The sequence below is a fragment of the Paralichthys olivaceus genome, chromosome 20, assembly GCF_024713975.1.
Source record: "Paralichthys olivaceus isolate ysfri-2021 chromosome 20, ASM2471397v2, whole genome shotgun sequence".
In the NCBI taxonomy this organism is placed as follows: Eukaryota; Metazoa; Chordata; class Actinopteri; order Pleuronectiformes; family Paralichthyidae; genus Paralichthys; species Paralichthys olivaceus.
Genome location: NC_091112.1, coordinates 8,111,266 through 8,126,099, shown reverse-complemented (window position 1 = coordinate 8,126,099; position 14,834 = coordinate 8,111,266). Strand labels below are relative to the sequence as shown.

The window sequence follows — 14,834 nt, the reverse complement described above, 5'->3', positions numbered from 1 at the left end:
AGTTATTGCATTTTTCCTCTTTGCTAACATATCAGCTGATAGATCTGTTTATGGGACAGTGATCTTTAATCAACAGACAAAATGAGCCAAGTGGCTTTATAAACTAATTTTAATCCCTTGTGGCTCGAGCCAGTTTTTAACAACCTGAAATACAATATATATACCTCACTTACATATTACAAATATCTATGGACAATTCATGGGCATTATACGAACAGCAAACCCAAGATTCAAATTCGGTGGCAGAATCGGTATTAGAAATTCTTTACGCCCTTATATCAGTATCAACATCAGCCCCAAATATCCATGTCTGTCAGGCTCTAGTTTGGACACTTGATAACAGCAATGACGAAAGGTGTCCACCATCTTCATCATCTATTTAATTGCACAGCTAAGATACTGTGAGTCTCTTTTGTACAGTTCTCTACCTTAAGGAATAAAACTATAGTGCAGAGAGAGGAGCGACACTTAATGAAATGTCTGAGGCTGCACATCTGATGGAACAAGATAAGTCCGGCTCACTCTGACTCATTGCCCCTCGCAGGATTTCCTCGTCCTCCTCCATATGAAATATCCTTCTATGTAGGATAACAACTATCTCATGCATCTCCTCATGGAATGATTTTGTTATTTCAGTCATGGACGTTTATTAATTTTCTGAACTGGTGAGAATCTGGTGTCTTTGCCGCTCTGCCACAGTTGTCAGCCTGCAGCCTGTCAGCTGGCAAGAGCTGATTCTCCTTCAAAACCAAGTTTTCCCTCATAATTCTGCGGCTCTTCAGCCATCTTCAATGAAATGCACAGAGGGGCTTTCTATTGCTGCCAAGGACAGAAAGCCTTTGTCAGTCTGTTTGAATGTTCCCTTAAAAAAAAGAAAACGAAGGGACGCCTGTCAGTGAGCTCCTGGCCCACAGTCCTCTCATTTTGCTTTCTTTTGCCTCAGGCCATAAAGTGCTTACCCATCCTTATTTTTTTTGGAGTAACCCAACAGAGAAAACACAAGGTATTATTATCCTTTTGGTAATTGTCCATCCTGAGCCTCTGTTTTCAATTAACACAATCTAACGATGTTTTACCTCACATGTTGGAACAGCTACCGAGCAAAACTTTCCTCATATCCTTCCACAGAGTTGGTTGGCAGCATCACTAGCGGCCATCTCAAACAGTAAACCTGTGGACAACAGCTTTTTTTAAAGGTCCCAAATTTTTTATTTTTCCGTTTTTCTTTTTTTGGTTAAGTTTTGATATCTGTAAAAATAATCTCCTCTCTTTCACTTCTCTCTGGAGAGCCACAAAAAGTTGATCAGCCAATCAGAAGAACCTCAGAGCTCCATAGGGACAGCTGAGGGCAGAGGGCGGTGACTGTTTAATGACATCACAAAGTTAAGGAAGTCAAGATGACTCGTTTGAGAGAATAGTGTCTGAATTCGGGCTGTGTGCATTTCTCCATGGATTGAGTGTTTTGATACTTCCCCAATAATTATAAAGCACCTTTACTTTACACGGACATCTCACTTTATACAATACATGACCTTTTAACGTAAGTGGACGTGGCTCCTTCCTGTTATGAGAGAATAAATATCTTCAATGTTTTGCTAACACTTATGAATATAATGATGTTTAATGACCTAAATTCCAGTTCAGAGAATAAGGAATAGAAGACATGAGAATTACACACTGATGTGTCTGCAGGAATGCTTATCAATTAATCATAGTAACAGCTTGTGGTTAGGCAGCATCATGACATTTAGTCTCTGAGTCTATAAAGGGCAGTTAGTTGTGGTTTGCAATACAATTTTATCGTTTACCCAGACCTGCATGTTTTCAAATTTCTTATCCACGGTGAACGAAATTTAAGATGTGACCATATATCTTAAACATTTAACCTTGTTTCCTTTGTTGAAATGAGCCAAACATTTATTTGTTATCCTCAAACACAATCACATCTTATATATTTTTCTTGTGTTGATTTCTTTTATCATGTTCATTGTTGTGTTGTGAATATCTAAAAAAAACAACCTGTCTGTGCCACATAGCTGCATGGACACATCTTCAAAGACGTGGCTGCCGCATCAGAGTCAGTTTGGGTTGGTTGGTCAAGCGGAGGTTTGCTGTGGCGGTCCTGGAGTTTTAACCCCAAGTGAGTCGGTTTAGCCCCGAATCTGTCAACGTTTCTCCACTGTCCGCTTTGCTCTCTCTTCCCAGCTTCTCCAGTCTGTCGTGGTCCAATGAGATTTTTTGTTGTATATGTTTTTATGTGTTGCCCCTTTAACACCCTGCTTTTTCTCGAAATCCATCGACACCACTGTCGCCAATGGTTAATGAAAATGTTTGACACGTACTTCAGCCTGTGCCACTCTGCTCCCTTTCCTCTGCTCTGGCTTTCCAGTCCTTTTCAGTCCTCTACAGCTTTACAAGTACCGTCGATATCATTTTTTTCACCCTCAGTCCTCCAGCGGAGCATCACTCGCCCTCTGAGCCCTGCTTTGTCACACACCCAGACTTTTATTTTGACATCCCCTAGGTTTGATAGCACCATTTGCCTTTCACTCCAGCTTTGATACTCTCCCAGTCTTCCTCCTCTCTGTGCCTTTTACTTCCCCCAGATGAAAAGAAGCCATTTCTGCTCCCTCCAGGGGCGGCAAGAGGAATCATTTTCTTGTTGGTTTGCGCAGCGTTTTGAGCATTTAGTCTGTTTTGTTTTTGAGCTGAAACAAACAAGAGGTGCTTTTATGCTGTTGGGGAAGTCTTGGTTGAAAATAACCTCGCTGTGAACTATGATGTGGTGACATAATACAGGAGCGCCTCAGTACAATCCAGTCATTGATAAGGGCCTCAAACTGCTGCTTGATCCCCAGATTTTCCCAGATTTCCATCCCTTTAATCTGGGTTTGCTCATTTACAGGCTCAGCAATAATGCTTATAAATACATTTATAAAAGTGAAGGTAGTTGGACGGAGAGCAGTGCACAAACTACAAACATGTTCCTATGGTAACTAGGCCACACTCCCCTTGGCTGGCTCACTCACAGGCAGAGCGAGAGGCAGGAGAGAGAAAGAAAAAATCTGTGATGGAGAGCAACTTCAGATTGTTTATTCAGGTTACTGTTCTTGTTCACATCGTATAGGGTGTTTTCATTTTTTTCGATAATTCTCTTGAACCTGAGAATATGTTACAAGTCACTCTGTTTCTTTTCCTCCAAAAATATCTGTCAGTTTTTCCGAGCTGATCGCAGGTTCTTTCCCGTGGCTCCCTCGCGCCCACGCTGCCCCTGATTCCTCAACCCCTCCACCTACCTCTGCTTTCAAATCCTGCAGCTCTACTCTTCTGTGCATCTTACATTTACTTGATTACAGGGCTGTTTCTAAACATAGCACCAGAGTGGCTCTGAATACAGTCACAAGCCTCACGTGTACTTATTTTTGCTCAACTTTTCCCAGCGCAAAGCCAACAGCCTATTTGCTGCATTTGAACATCTTGTAATTAAATCACTGGTAAGTTTTCCGCGCTATTTTCTTTCTAGTGTATGCATTATGTAGGATGCATAATTGAGTAAGTCTGAATAGATTATCTCCTCGATGTTTGCAGTCAAGAAGCAGTTTAACTGTAACAAACAACAGCTCTGATATTTATTCACCTTGCATTTGAAATCATACGGCATCGGAAGAGGGGAGTTTATTCCATTTGGCAGCAGACTCTCTGAGTGCGAGCAGTGCACGTCTCTGTGTGCTCGGCATCGCCAATGCAATCCCGTGTTTTGTAAACTCAAACCGTGTCAAACCTCCCGGGCGATGCCGCCAGCTTGTCAAAGAGCCACGAGGTTGATGGAGCGAGGTTTTGCTCCTGTCAGTCACGCAGGCTGATTGTTTGGATGGCTCACTGTTAATGAACTTTCTGCACTTGTCTGTGGGCTTTCAACAGCTGTACTGAATTTATGGTTGCAGATAAAACACCTTTGACACAGTGCGCTCCAGCAATCTGTGTTTATTTTGTTAAAGAAGAATTTCTCAGGTTTATCATGGGCTCAGAGAGTCAACTCAACCCAAAATACAAGAAAACATATTTTCTCACTCGCCCCTTGTGCAAATAGATTCATGCTTTTTGTGTTGCGTAGTTGGGACGTCCTCCTCTGAAACGTCTGTCGCATCTTTCTCCAAAACACCTTCCTACTTCAGTAAATGTCCCTGTGAAAATGAGTTTTCTTAATTTAATCATTTAAAGAGCAACTTAACACCCTGTCTCAGTTTGAATAAACCTCCTTTATCATAGTTAAAAACAATTATTCATCCTGTGAACTTAAATTTGGTGATGTCACAAACTGGAATAGTGAAAGAATAAAAATGGTGCATAAAGTAGCAAATATTGTCCCACTGTTAGTACATATGTTCCAGAATAAACAAATTTTAAATGATGTTAATGGCCCAAATTATTGTTTTTTCCCTAAAATCTTCACTGTAACTAAGTTTTAACTGAGCAGGATGTTTGGGCTTCATTAAGGTAATTTTTAAATAGACTTGTCTTGGAATATTCTAAACGTTGATACTGTTGACCAGTAGAAGAGATTATTATATCGGCCAGCCAATTCATCTGTAGTGCTCCAAAATATATGGAATGAAAATGCATGTGATTTTGTGAAATGCAGTTTATTGCTTATATTTGTTTTCTTTTTAGTAGTTATCCGTTTTTAACTGCACCATTAAATGACTTAATTCCTCTTGATTTGTACAGATATTCTAAATCAAACAATTTAATAGAAACAACATAACTTTTTGAATAGATAAATATAGAAATTATGGCAAAAGACTAATATATAAATGAAAGATGAGCCTTTGCTTCAGCATCACGTTATCATTGCAGAACAGAAAGGTTATGAACTTGCATTAATTTGTCAACATTTTCCCACGGTAAATAATACAGCATTAAATTAGGATTTAGTTTGGCCACCTTGACATATTGACTATATTATGGACATGTTGGTGCTGTTGGAAAAAATAGAAATTTCACAGCTTTAATTACCAGGTGGTTGTTGACATGAACAGTATTTACTCGTCGGAATATGGCAATTACAGAGACTTCCATATGACATGAGCGCGACATCTGCCCCTGCAGGTCTGTCCATGAGTCACCAGAGACTCCTTGTTGTCAGATGCTCCAGAGTCAGACATAACAAGATCCTGTGTGCGTGGTCTGGGACTGGAAACATCGGCAGTCCAAGACGAAGTGGACAGTCACAATAAAATCAGGCTCACTCACTTTTGTCAGAGAGGTCAGCTCCCGTCTTTAATGCAGTGAAATGTACGTATTTCGTACGTTAAAGCTCTTATAACACATGAGAAAACTCATATATATCACATGGGACACAAAACAGAGTTAACATGACAACTATCAAAGGGCCTTGTTAGTAGCATAAAAATCTTTTCTTATGAGTAAAGTGGCAATTCTTTTATTTCTCCGTTTTCTTGCAGAGTGACATCAGCATAACAGATTTTCTGAAATATGTCTCTGGCTGCACAGTTCATCATTTCAGCATCGCTACCATAATGTGAACATGTACAATAGTGAAAATTCATATATTTCTTCATAATTAAATATAAAGGGCAGAAAAATATTGTCACTCTTCTCCAATATCATGTTTGTTGACTCCATTTTAAAAGAAAATTAATTGGACTAACCCACTATCCTGAAATCTTTGAATAACATCCACAGAGTATTCTATTATGAGAATTTGCCCATGCTACTGTATTTCCTTTGTCCTAGTTGTGTCCTCCACATGACACTTGAGAGGACACAGTGAAACACTGAAATAACTTTCCAGACCGGTGACACTGTGGGGCTGCAAACTGTTTTGTAATATGTGTGAACACTTGTTCACAAGGAATCTTCACTCTTTCTTTTTAAAAAGGAAACAGTTCAAGTTTCCTTCTCTGTTATTGATCCAGATATCTCAGCTATATATGTTCATGTAAAGCACTGATCCAAACCATGTGCAGTCTTTAGATTATGACCATTATAGGTTGGCCAGTCCACCACATTTGAATATCTGAACAGCTACTGAATGGATTGCAGTTTGGTTCCTGCTGCATGGTGACCAGAGGATGAAACCTTTGTGGTCCTGTGACTTTTCTCTAATGTTTTTGGTTTTTCAACCTCTTGGATGGTCTGATGACTCTGGCAACTCTCTCAACCTACACCTTTTTTGACATTGGATTCTATTTCATGAAACATTTTAATTGTTTAATGAAGTCGACCATAGGAGGAGAGACACAGCGGCTCAGTGCTTCCTAAAACAGATGTTTGTGCAGGAATCAAATATCGTTGTACAAGTTCGTGCAATGATGATACAGCTTTCTATTCTATTCTATATTTATTTGGGGATTAGCCTCATCATAGGTGATTCCCAGTATTGGTGCTGTAACTAATCCATTATAGCGAGTGTAGTTTAAGTAATGATCTTTTGATGACTGTACCAGTGGGTCGAATGAAAAGTTGGGATCAGTTTTGCTGTACCTATTTTGCTGAATGAATAGCTGCTGTGGGATTTCATGGTTATTAAAACCAATTGCACAGTTTTTCAGGGTATTTATGTCGTGATCACTTACTCTGAGTGATGGCACATTGAGTTCTTAATTATACTGCATCTAATTAATGTCCATTCCTGTGAAAAAGGTCATTTTATTCACTTTATTAAAAAACAAAGTTCCCAAATATGTATTAATAGAGAGTGATACTGTAAAGGTTGAGTATGTTTCTCGAACACCCACTCAGTCTTCCTCTCTCTGTCTTTCTCTCCCTCTGTATCTCAGTTAGCTAGAGGCTGTTGCCACCCGCACACTCCGTCCTGACAGCAATTTACATTCAGAATTGCCCATGTGAATTCATCTGTGTTAAAATATATACGCTTACTTACAGTGCTTCATGTCGCAGGTATTTAGTGGCAGCGATGTTGAAATTGGAAATATGCTAAATCTTCCTCCGCAGGATCCTTCAATCAATTGGATGTAGGTCTTCCCTCAGTGAAGTGTCAGATTTCAGACCCACACGAGACACAAAAGAGGCTGAGAAATGTTCCACCAGCTGAGGAAGATTGCCTCTTGTGGGCAGCCGACGGGTCTGATCGGTTTGTGTGTTTGCAGAAACGCGGGCTTGTGCAGCATTTTACTTTTTCATCATCTTTTATTGTGCGGTTGTGTGCCAATATCTTCTACAGTTCAAGTAGAAGCCCTTGGAGTTGTTTCCATGGATACCAAACAATTAGCTGGGATTCAGAATAGAACCTGGAGAGTCGCCTATTTACAGGCTTTGGGAGCAGGGAAATCAGAGGATGACAGAGTGTCTTGATTCTCTGTAGCAAAGGAGGGGAAAAAAGCTCCTTTGGGTAATGGGCGATTTTCGAAAAAAAAAAAAATTACTCCAACAGATGAATCACAGACAGAAATAGCTGCGGCGAGTGGAACCTGATCACGTGTAGCTGTCAGAGATGAACCTATGGATATGTTGGTGTTTATGCTCCGTTTCAAAGGATCAAATGTATGAGGCGCATTCTTCATTCCTTGTGCTGCTGTCATCACAAACCCTGATCTGAGCTGAGTCAAATTTAAATTCACATCATGTTCATATTATCTGATTTCATTAAGATAAAGGATATTTTTTATTTTTTGCCCCAGTGATAAATTGGTAGCGAGTGATCTATTCGTCACACTGATAAAACACTGAGTTGCCGGAAGTTATCGTCATGTTTTTCATATCGATCAAACATAACAATTAATAGGTTGTTATTGTTAGAACTCTGCTTAGAACCACTTTTATGGAGCTTGCCATTTTCTTTCCGTCATCATTATTCATGGACATAGCTACATAGCCAGCTAGCTACCTAAACTATATCTTTGCACATGGCTTGCCTGAAGTCCACAAGGGCGTCCACTAACCAGAAAGTATGTGGTTTGATCCCCGGCTCTTCTAGTCTGCATTCTGTAGTGTCTATACCCCCACGGTGCTCCTGATGGCCCTGCTGACAGTGAATGAATGTGGTTTGATGAAAGTATGGGGGTGAATGTGAATTGTACAGTAAAGTGCTTTGAGAGGTTGATAAGACTGGAGAAGCACTATAAATATACCATTTACCACCAAAGCTTGCTATTTAGAAATGTGGTACATGGATGGTTGTTTCCCCCCTGATAGAGAAACCATCCGATATTACGTGGTTGGATAAAGAATGGCCCTCGTCATACCTAGTAAAACTTGATTAGTTTCTCTATCAGGGGGCAAACAACCTCTTAGAATCAGACACATTGCTCATGTGGGCAGTGATTCACGTACTGTACCCCAAAATGTCCCGTAAAATAAACTGCTCATAGATTTGGTGACTGCCTTAATTCCGCTGTTTAAAAAGCCCCTAAGTATTTTTGAGTAATTTATGGAGTATTCAATATCTTTATGCTCCTTGCCCCTCATTCTTAGTCAGCACACAGTCATATGGAGGAAGCACCAGGTCTGGTTCCCTTAAGATTACTGCTCATACTTTTATAGATCCATCGCCATGTTCCAGAGTTTGCACAGGCCTTAAGTCAGACTGAGGCTGTAAGGTTGGAGATGAGTCATGTGAGTGTTTCCTACTCAGATTATATAGGTAAAGTTCTCACATCAGGATCTGCGTCATTTTACATTGACCTTAGGACACAAAAGTTTTCCAATAGAATCGTCATAAATAGCTTCTTTCTCAGACAGCACACACTCGTCACAGCATTGTTCCTTCTTGTTGTTTTGAAGCTGTAGCTGTTTGTCCTTGTTGGTGACTCTTCTACTCTTCTGCATTGTTGGTGTGTCGGTAGCTTGCTTGTGATCAGTGTGTGTTCTGTGATGATTTCTGATGCTGTTTGCTTTTCTTTTTATCTGAAGCAACTGCAAGGTAATGATTTGAGCAATTTGCAATTTTTGAAATACACATTTTTTGACCTTCTCTCCCAAAACCATAGGTTTGCTCCGAAAGTGTCTGAAGGGACATATTGATTGAGATGAGAGCTTTGCCTTTTCATCATTATCTTCCATCTTGTGCCTTAAGATCAATTTGTTGTGATCTGGAATAAGCTAAAGACAGGAGATGTGATACCATTGCTGTAAATAATGTGCTAACTTTGCACAGTTCATACAAAAACCTGAACATTTTGTAGCTTTTGATCATGTTTTTTTTACTATATTGATTTGTACTGTTTGTAGTTTAAAGAGTTTCTGGAAACATACATACACACATACAAATTCAGACTTAAACCAGTTTATATTATCTAGATTAGAATGAACAATTTTCTATTGGCTTTCATATTGATTAATAATCTCTTTTCTCGGCACTCTTTCCTCATAGACCAATCTCGCAGGGCAAGTTTTGCCTCTGTAAGACAGTCAAGCATGGAAACTCCTCCAAATGCCACCCCACAGCCCTTCAGACAGCCGGTGAGTGCTGTGTCTTATTTTGCCATCTCACAGAGACAATATGTACAGATTGGATTAGTCTGATTGTATTATTCAGATTATTCAGATTAGTATGATTGGTACAGATTTTTTTTGTCTGATATTATAAATGACTTATTCTTACTTTGGTTAGCGAAGCCAATATATTTTATGCTTAAGTTAGAGTTTATACACTCACTGATTAGAAGAACATTTCTATGTACATTGTATTTTTATTGAAATTTTGCAGGAGAATTATGCAGGATTTTATAATGGTTGGAATTCAAGGCAAGTAGTAGAAAACATTTGAAAGCTGTTTAAAAATTGAAAAGCAATAGGGCAGAACTGTAAAAGTAAAAATGCTACAGATAGAGAAAAATAGTAAAATAAAATGAAAAGTTCTAAAATGATTAAAATTGTCAGTATGATCAGAGGTAGGATAAAAACTTCTGTTCAATACAAGTTTTTTGAATAACATTGTGTATTTACTCTGCTCTTATATATCTTATCTGTAGTTTGGTTTGTTTTTGAATTTTCAGAGTTTTCTCAATCGAAGGTTGAAGGGTTCCATCAAGAGGGCCAAAAGCCAGCCCAAACTGGACCGGACCAGCAGCTTCCGACAGATGATCTTGCCCCGGTTTCGAAGTGCAGACCAAGAGAGGTAATTAAACTTCACGGTTCAAAGCCTTCCAATAATTTCAGGCAATATCATTCATCCAGTCTAGTTGCATATTCTAACTGAGACTCATGAGGGGGTTTGGAGCTTGTCCCAGCATGTTTTGGGCAGAAGCCAAAAGGCTGCGGACAGGTTGCCAGTTTATTACAAGTGTAATAAATATATTCTTACCTATTGAGTGATTTAGTGCTCACAGTTCAGCCAAGATACATTATGAAAAGGCCATGGGTGCAATTACTCATGTGTTTCCCTGTGGTTTATATTGTGGATTTGTTTTCTTTACAAAATAATCCCAAAACAGCTCATTTCCAACGTAATAAACATTCATAATTCACAAGGAAGACTCAGTACCTGTTCTGTTACAGCTTGTGTTGTGTTGAGCTCACACAGAAAAAAAACAACACCCTTGATCAAACCCACACATTCCCAGAGAGAATAAACCAACTCCATGTAGAAAAAGACAGATGATGGAAATGGTGTCATGTTGTTGTGCTTATAATTGTGCAGGAAGCAGGATTTTCGTACAAGCTAATGTTACAAATGCAACAGCCATAACGAGCACTGAAGTACATCAGGCAAAATGCATTATAGTAGCATTATAGTTTATCCTAACATTGTATTTTTAAGTTTAAAGTGTAATTCTAGTTTCACAGTCACACTATGCATACATTTATCTTGTGAGTGTGAGTTTTATCATGTGATTTCGATCATCATGTCAGGATGAAATATTTTGCATCATTACACGCTCTCATGAGCTTTTTCTTGTTTTGTATTCTGACGTGAGGTCACATCCCCCAGGAATCCTGCCTGCATTGTTATCAAAATGTTCTGCTGTCCTGACACAATCCAGTCATGACGCACACATGGGAAAAGCACATACGTAAAGAGGGAGAGGCAGAAAGTCAAAAAATACATAACGCTGACGGTTCACTTTCCTCCCACCACGATGCAAAATAGACATTTTTAGGGCAGGTGTGGATGTCCGTTACTCAGAGACGCAGAATGTGTCATTTAGCGAAGGACGTGAAAATGTTTTTGTTCTATAAATACAGGGTGAGAGCAGACACAGAAGCCCAGTTAAAAAAAAGAGTTAACCCGAGGGGTTTTGTGGAGGCTGCACTGACGGACGACGGAGAGGAAGCTCAATGCCGTTGGGGTGAAAGTGACTCCGAGCCTCAGTCAGTCATTGTGCCTTCCACTGGCTCCCACCACTGCCTCAGACAGCTGCCTTCACAGCCTGCCTCCAGTCCTGCCCACACACGCCTAATTCACTCAGTAGTGTTAAGTTGACTTAGCTATAAACCCTCAGCATCCAACTTCACACTCTAGCTTTCCAACACAGCCGCTCTACCTCTGCTGCCAAGTCGGTTTACCAAAGCCTTTTTCTTGTACTGTATTCTGCCGTGGCTCTTAAACCGGACGATTTGCTGTATCTCTGAGCAGCATTAAATCTGGCCTCAGATTAGTGCTCGTCATTTGCAAGTAACTGGTGTCTCTTAAAAGCTGCCCTGTTCTTCTTGTTCCTCATTATTTCCTCTCCAGAAGTGTTGCACTATCACTTTAAATCAAAGTGAACTTCACCTCTGAATCTTACAGTTTTCCATCAGCCACCAAATCAATTTACTGACTCACACTCAGTCTCTATTCGCTGCACCTCAGCCTGAAATGCTACAGCTGAACTCAAAGGGCAGGCACCCACTCAGCTGTCTGAGATGGTGACACACACACTCACACACTCACACACACACACACACTGAAGCTATCCCAATAGTGGATTTAATTTGTTTTTGCCTCATTTTCCAACAACTCGTCAGAGAAAATGTTTTCCTAACAACATTTTACTTTTTCAATTGGCCTGCTGACCTTGCGTCGCCTGAGAGACTGACTTGACTCACCTTGATTCCTCCTCTTCCACCAACACTTTTCTCTGCCTTGATAGAGCTGTTTTAAAGGTCACAGGTCTAATCCTCTGTGTCTTTTTATACCTGCACTACAACGTTCCTGCAGACTGTGACTGAAGAACAGTTTATTACCAGTTTAAAGTTTCACACCATTTACACAGCAGGTAGTATCAACATCACATTTACAGTTGCATTGATTGATAATTGTGTGGTTTGGGGACTGATATTTATGAGTGTGTGCAATTTGGTGCAGATCCAAATAAAAATCAGGATTTAGTGATTTTAAATGTGGTTTTATGAGGGGACTGTATCCATCAATATCAATGTATTGACATATTGCTAATGCATTGTGCAAGCATGGTGTATTACAGTACAGTATTTAGGTATAATAGGTTTTGATGCTCTACGTCAGATTTGTAAAATGTTATAAATATCAACTGGTATAAAAATGAAAATTTGGCCATATACCATAATAATATATGTATTTATTACCTCCAGCCCTAACTTTTGGAAAACCCCTCAATCGGAGACACTGTCGGCCTTTACTTGAAAAAATACAGCATGAGCCACGTGAGCTGAGTCAACAGACCAAACTGTGAACTGAAAGTCTGGTTGTCTTAACGTCTCCATAAACTCATTATAAAAGGATCTGGTCTCAGGAAACATGCTGAAATTGCAGGAGGGACTCACGAGGATTCCTCAGCCTCACTGACTCATTTAGTTTTATATGAAGCACTGACATAATCACGTCTGACTTTGAATTGTCAATAAATCTCCCCCTCGTTCTTTTTCCCCTCTCGCCAGGACTCGCTTGATGCAAAGCTTCAAAGAATCCCACTCCCATGAATCCCTGCTCTCACCGAGCAGCGCTGCGGAGGCTCTGGACCTAGTTTTGGATGAAGAGGCCATAATCAAACCCGTCCACTCGAGTATTTTAGGACAAGAGTACTGCTTTGAGGTGTGTTCAGCTGTTTAACCCTTCTCCCAGTTCTTCCAAATTGTCTTCCATCTCACCCAACTTTTTATATTGTCTATTAAAGTAACAAATAGATATACCTTTAAATGTTTATTATTATTATTATTATTTATTAAGTTTATATTTCCCATGTTGCCAGTTACTGTAAATAAGTCCTTAGATTTCTTTTGTATATATATTTTGCCATTGTAATGAGATGTCCATAGATAAGTGCTATGTATAGATCAAATTGTTTGTTGATTCTAATGGTTCATGCTGTATTACGTGTGTGTGTTTCTTATCATTTTTTCATCTCACAGTCAATTATTTTTTCAGACATGACTAGGGCTGTGATAAATTGTGATATCATTTTTTAAACTACAGATTTATTATTGTAATAAACATAAAAGTAATTGTTAGTTGCAGATATAAAAGTACATTCCCTGATTACGATAAATATCTATTTATGTTTCTTTCCGAAGGTCACGACCAGTTCAGGGACAAAATGTTTTGCCTGCCGCTCGGCTTCAGAGAGAGACAAGTGGATTGAGAACCTCCAACGAGCTGTCAAACCCAACAAGGTTGATACAGTAGATTTGTTTTGTCCACTTGTTTTTCTTCTCAGCAGATCGAGTGTGCAACGTCAATGTCAGCTGTAAATAAGGACTGTTATAATGCAGTAACAGAACTCCTCGTTTCGTTTTCAGGACAACAGCCGACGGGTAGACAATGTGCTCAAGTTGTGGATCATCGAAGCTCGGGACCTCCCAGCTAAGAAACGCTACTACTGCGAGCTGTGTCTGGATGACATGCTGTATGCGCGCACCACCAGCAAACCCCGCACCGATACCGTCTTCTGGGGCGAGCATTTTGAGTTCAACAATTTGCCTACCATTCGTAGCCTTCGCTTGCACCTCTACAAGGAAACGGACAAAAAAAGACGCAAGGTAAAGTGGGGTTGCCAGTCAAACAAACATTTAAAAAATAATAGAATAAAACTGGGTGGCACAACATCGCAGTGGTTAGCAATGTAACTGTCTTTTTAAATTCAGGCTTAGGGGTCCTTTTGTGTGGAGTTTGCAGGTTTTTCCCGTGTTTTAGGAGATGCTAAATTCTCCATAGGTGTAAATGTGAGTGTGAATAGGCGAACTGACAAGGATGTATCCTGCCTCTGCTGGGATTGGCTCTCCTGCAACCCTCAAAAGGATAAGCGATATAGATAATGGATTTATGGATCAAATAAAACTAATAAAACATGATGATTTGTTTTGGTGATCCAGGAAAAAAGCACATACCTTGGCCTTGTCAGCATCCCCATCTCCAGCATCACGGGCCGGCAGTTTGTGGAGCAGTGGTACCCGGTGATACAGTCCAGTGTTCTGGCCAAAAGCGGCGGTGTGGGAAGTGGCAAAGTCATCAATGCCTCGCTGCGTGTCAAGTCTCGCTACCAGACAATGAACATCCTGCCAATGGAGCTGTACAAGGAATTTGCCGAGTACATCACCAACAACTACCGAACACTGTGTGCAGTTCTGGAGCCGCTGCTGAGCGTGAAAAGCAAAGAGGAGGTGGCGTTTGCTCTGGTGCACATTCTTCAAAGCACAGGGAAGACAAAGGTGAACATATAAGATATCTGAGTGCATGTATGTGTGTCTGTAAAGTTCTACGGTGGCTGAGACGTCTCACACAAGCGCATTTACAGAAACATGAAGGAAAATGTGAAAACAAGGAAAACCGCTGTGTGGCTTTTACATTTTCTGTTAATGCACTTGTGTGAGAAGTCTCGCCCACTTTAAAGTTCTGTACATGACCAGTTGATTTGAAATGTGTTGTTTCCTTTGCTTCACTGATCTGCAAACGT

General features: G+C 40.0%; 1 protein-coding gene across 3 annotated transcripts in view; it reads left to right on the top strand.

Annotated features, from left to right (window-relative positions):
* The window catches only part of syngap1a (synaptic Ras GTPase activating protein 1a), a 34,428-nt gene that overhangs the window by 2,493 nt on the left and 17,101 nt on the right, over window positions 1–14,834 (top strand). For 2 of the 3 annotated variants that reach the window (XM_069516670.1, XM_069516669.1), the window contains exons 2-8: window positions 2,037–2,140; window positions 9,356–9,444; window positions 9,981–10,102; window positions 12,823–12,976; window positions 13,456–13,554; window positions 13,681–13,920; window positions 14,254–14,589. In XM_069516670.1, coding sequence (XP_069372771.1) covers window positions 2,041–2,140; window positions 9,356–9,444; window positions 9,981–10,102; window positions 12,823–12,976; window positions 13,456–13,554; window positions 13,681–13,920; window positions 14,254–14,589 — 1,140 coding nt within the window. In that variant the 5' untranslated portion in view covers window positions 2,037–2,040. The remainder of the gene's footprint in view (window positions 1–2,036; window positions 2,141–9,355; window positions 9,445–9,980; window positions 10,103–12,822; window positions 12,977–13,455; window positions 13,555–13,680; window positions 13,921–14,253; window positions 14,590–14,834) is intronic. The other variant, XM_069516671.1, reaches the window with a different exon arrangement.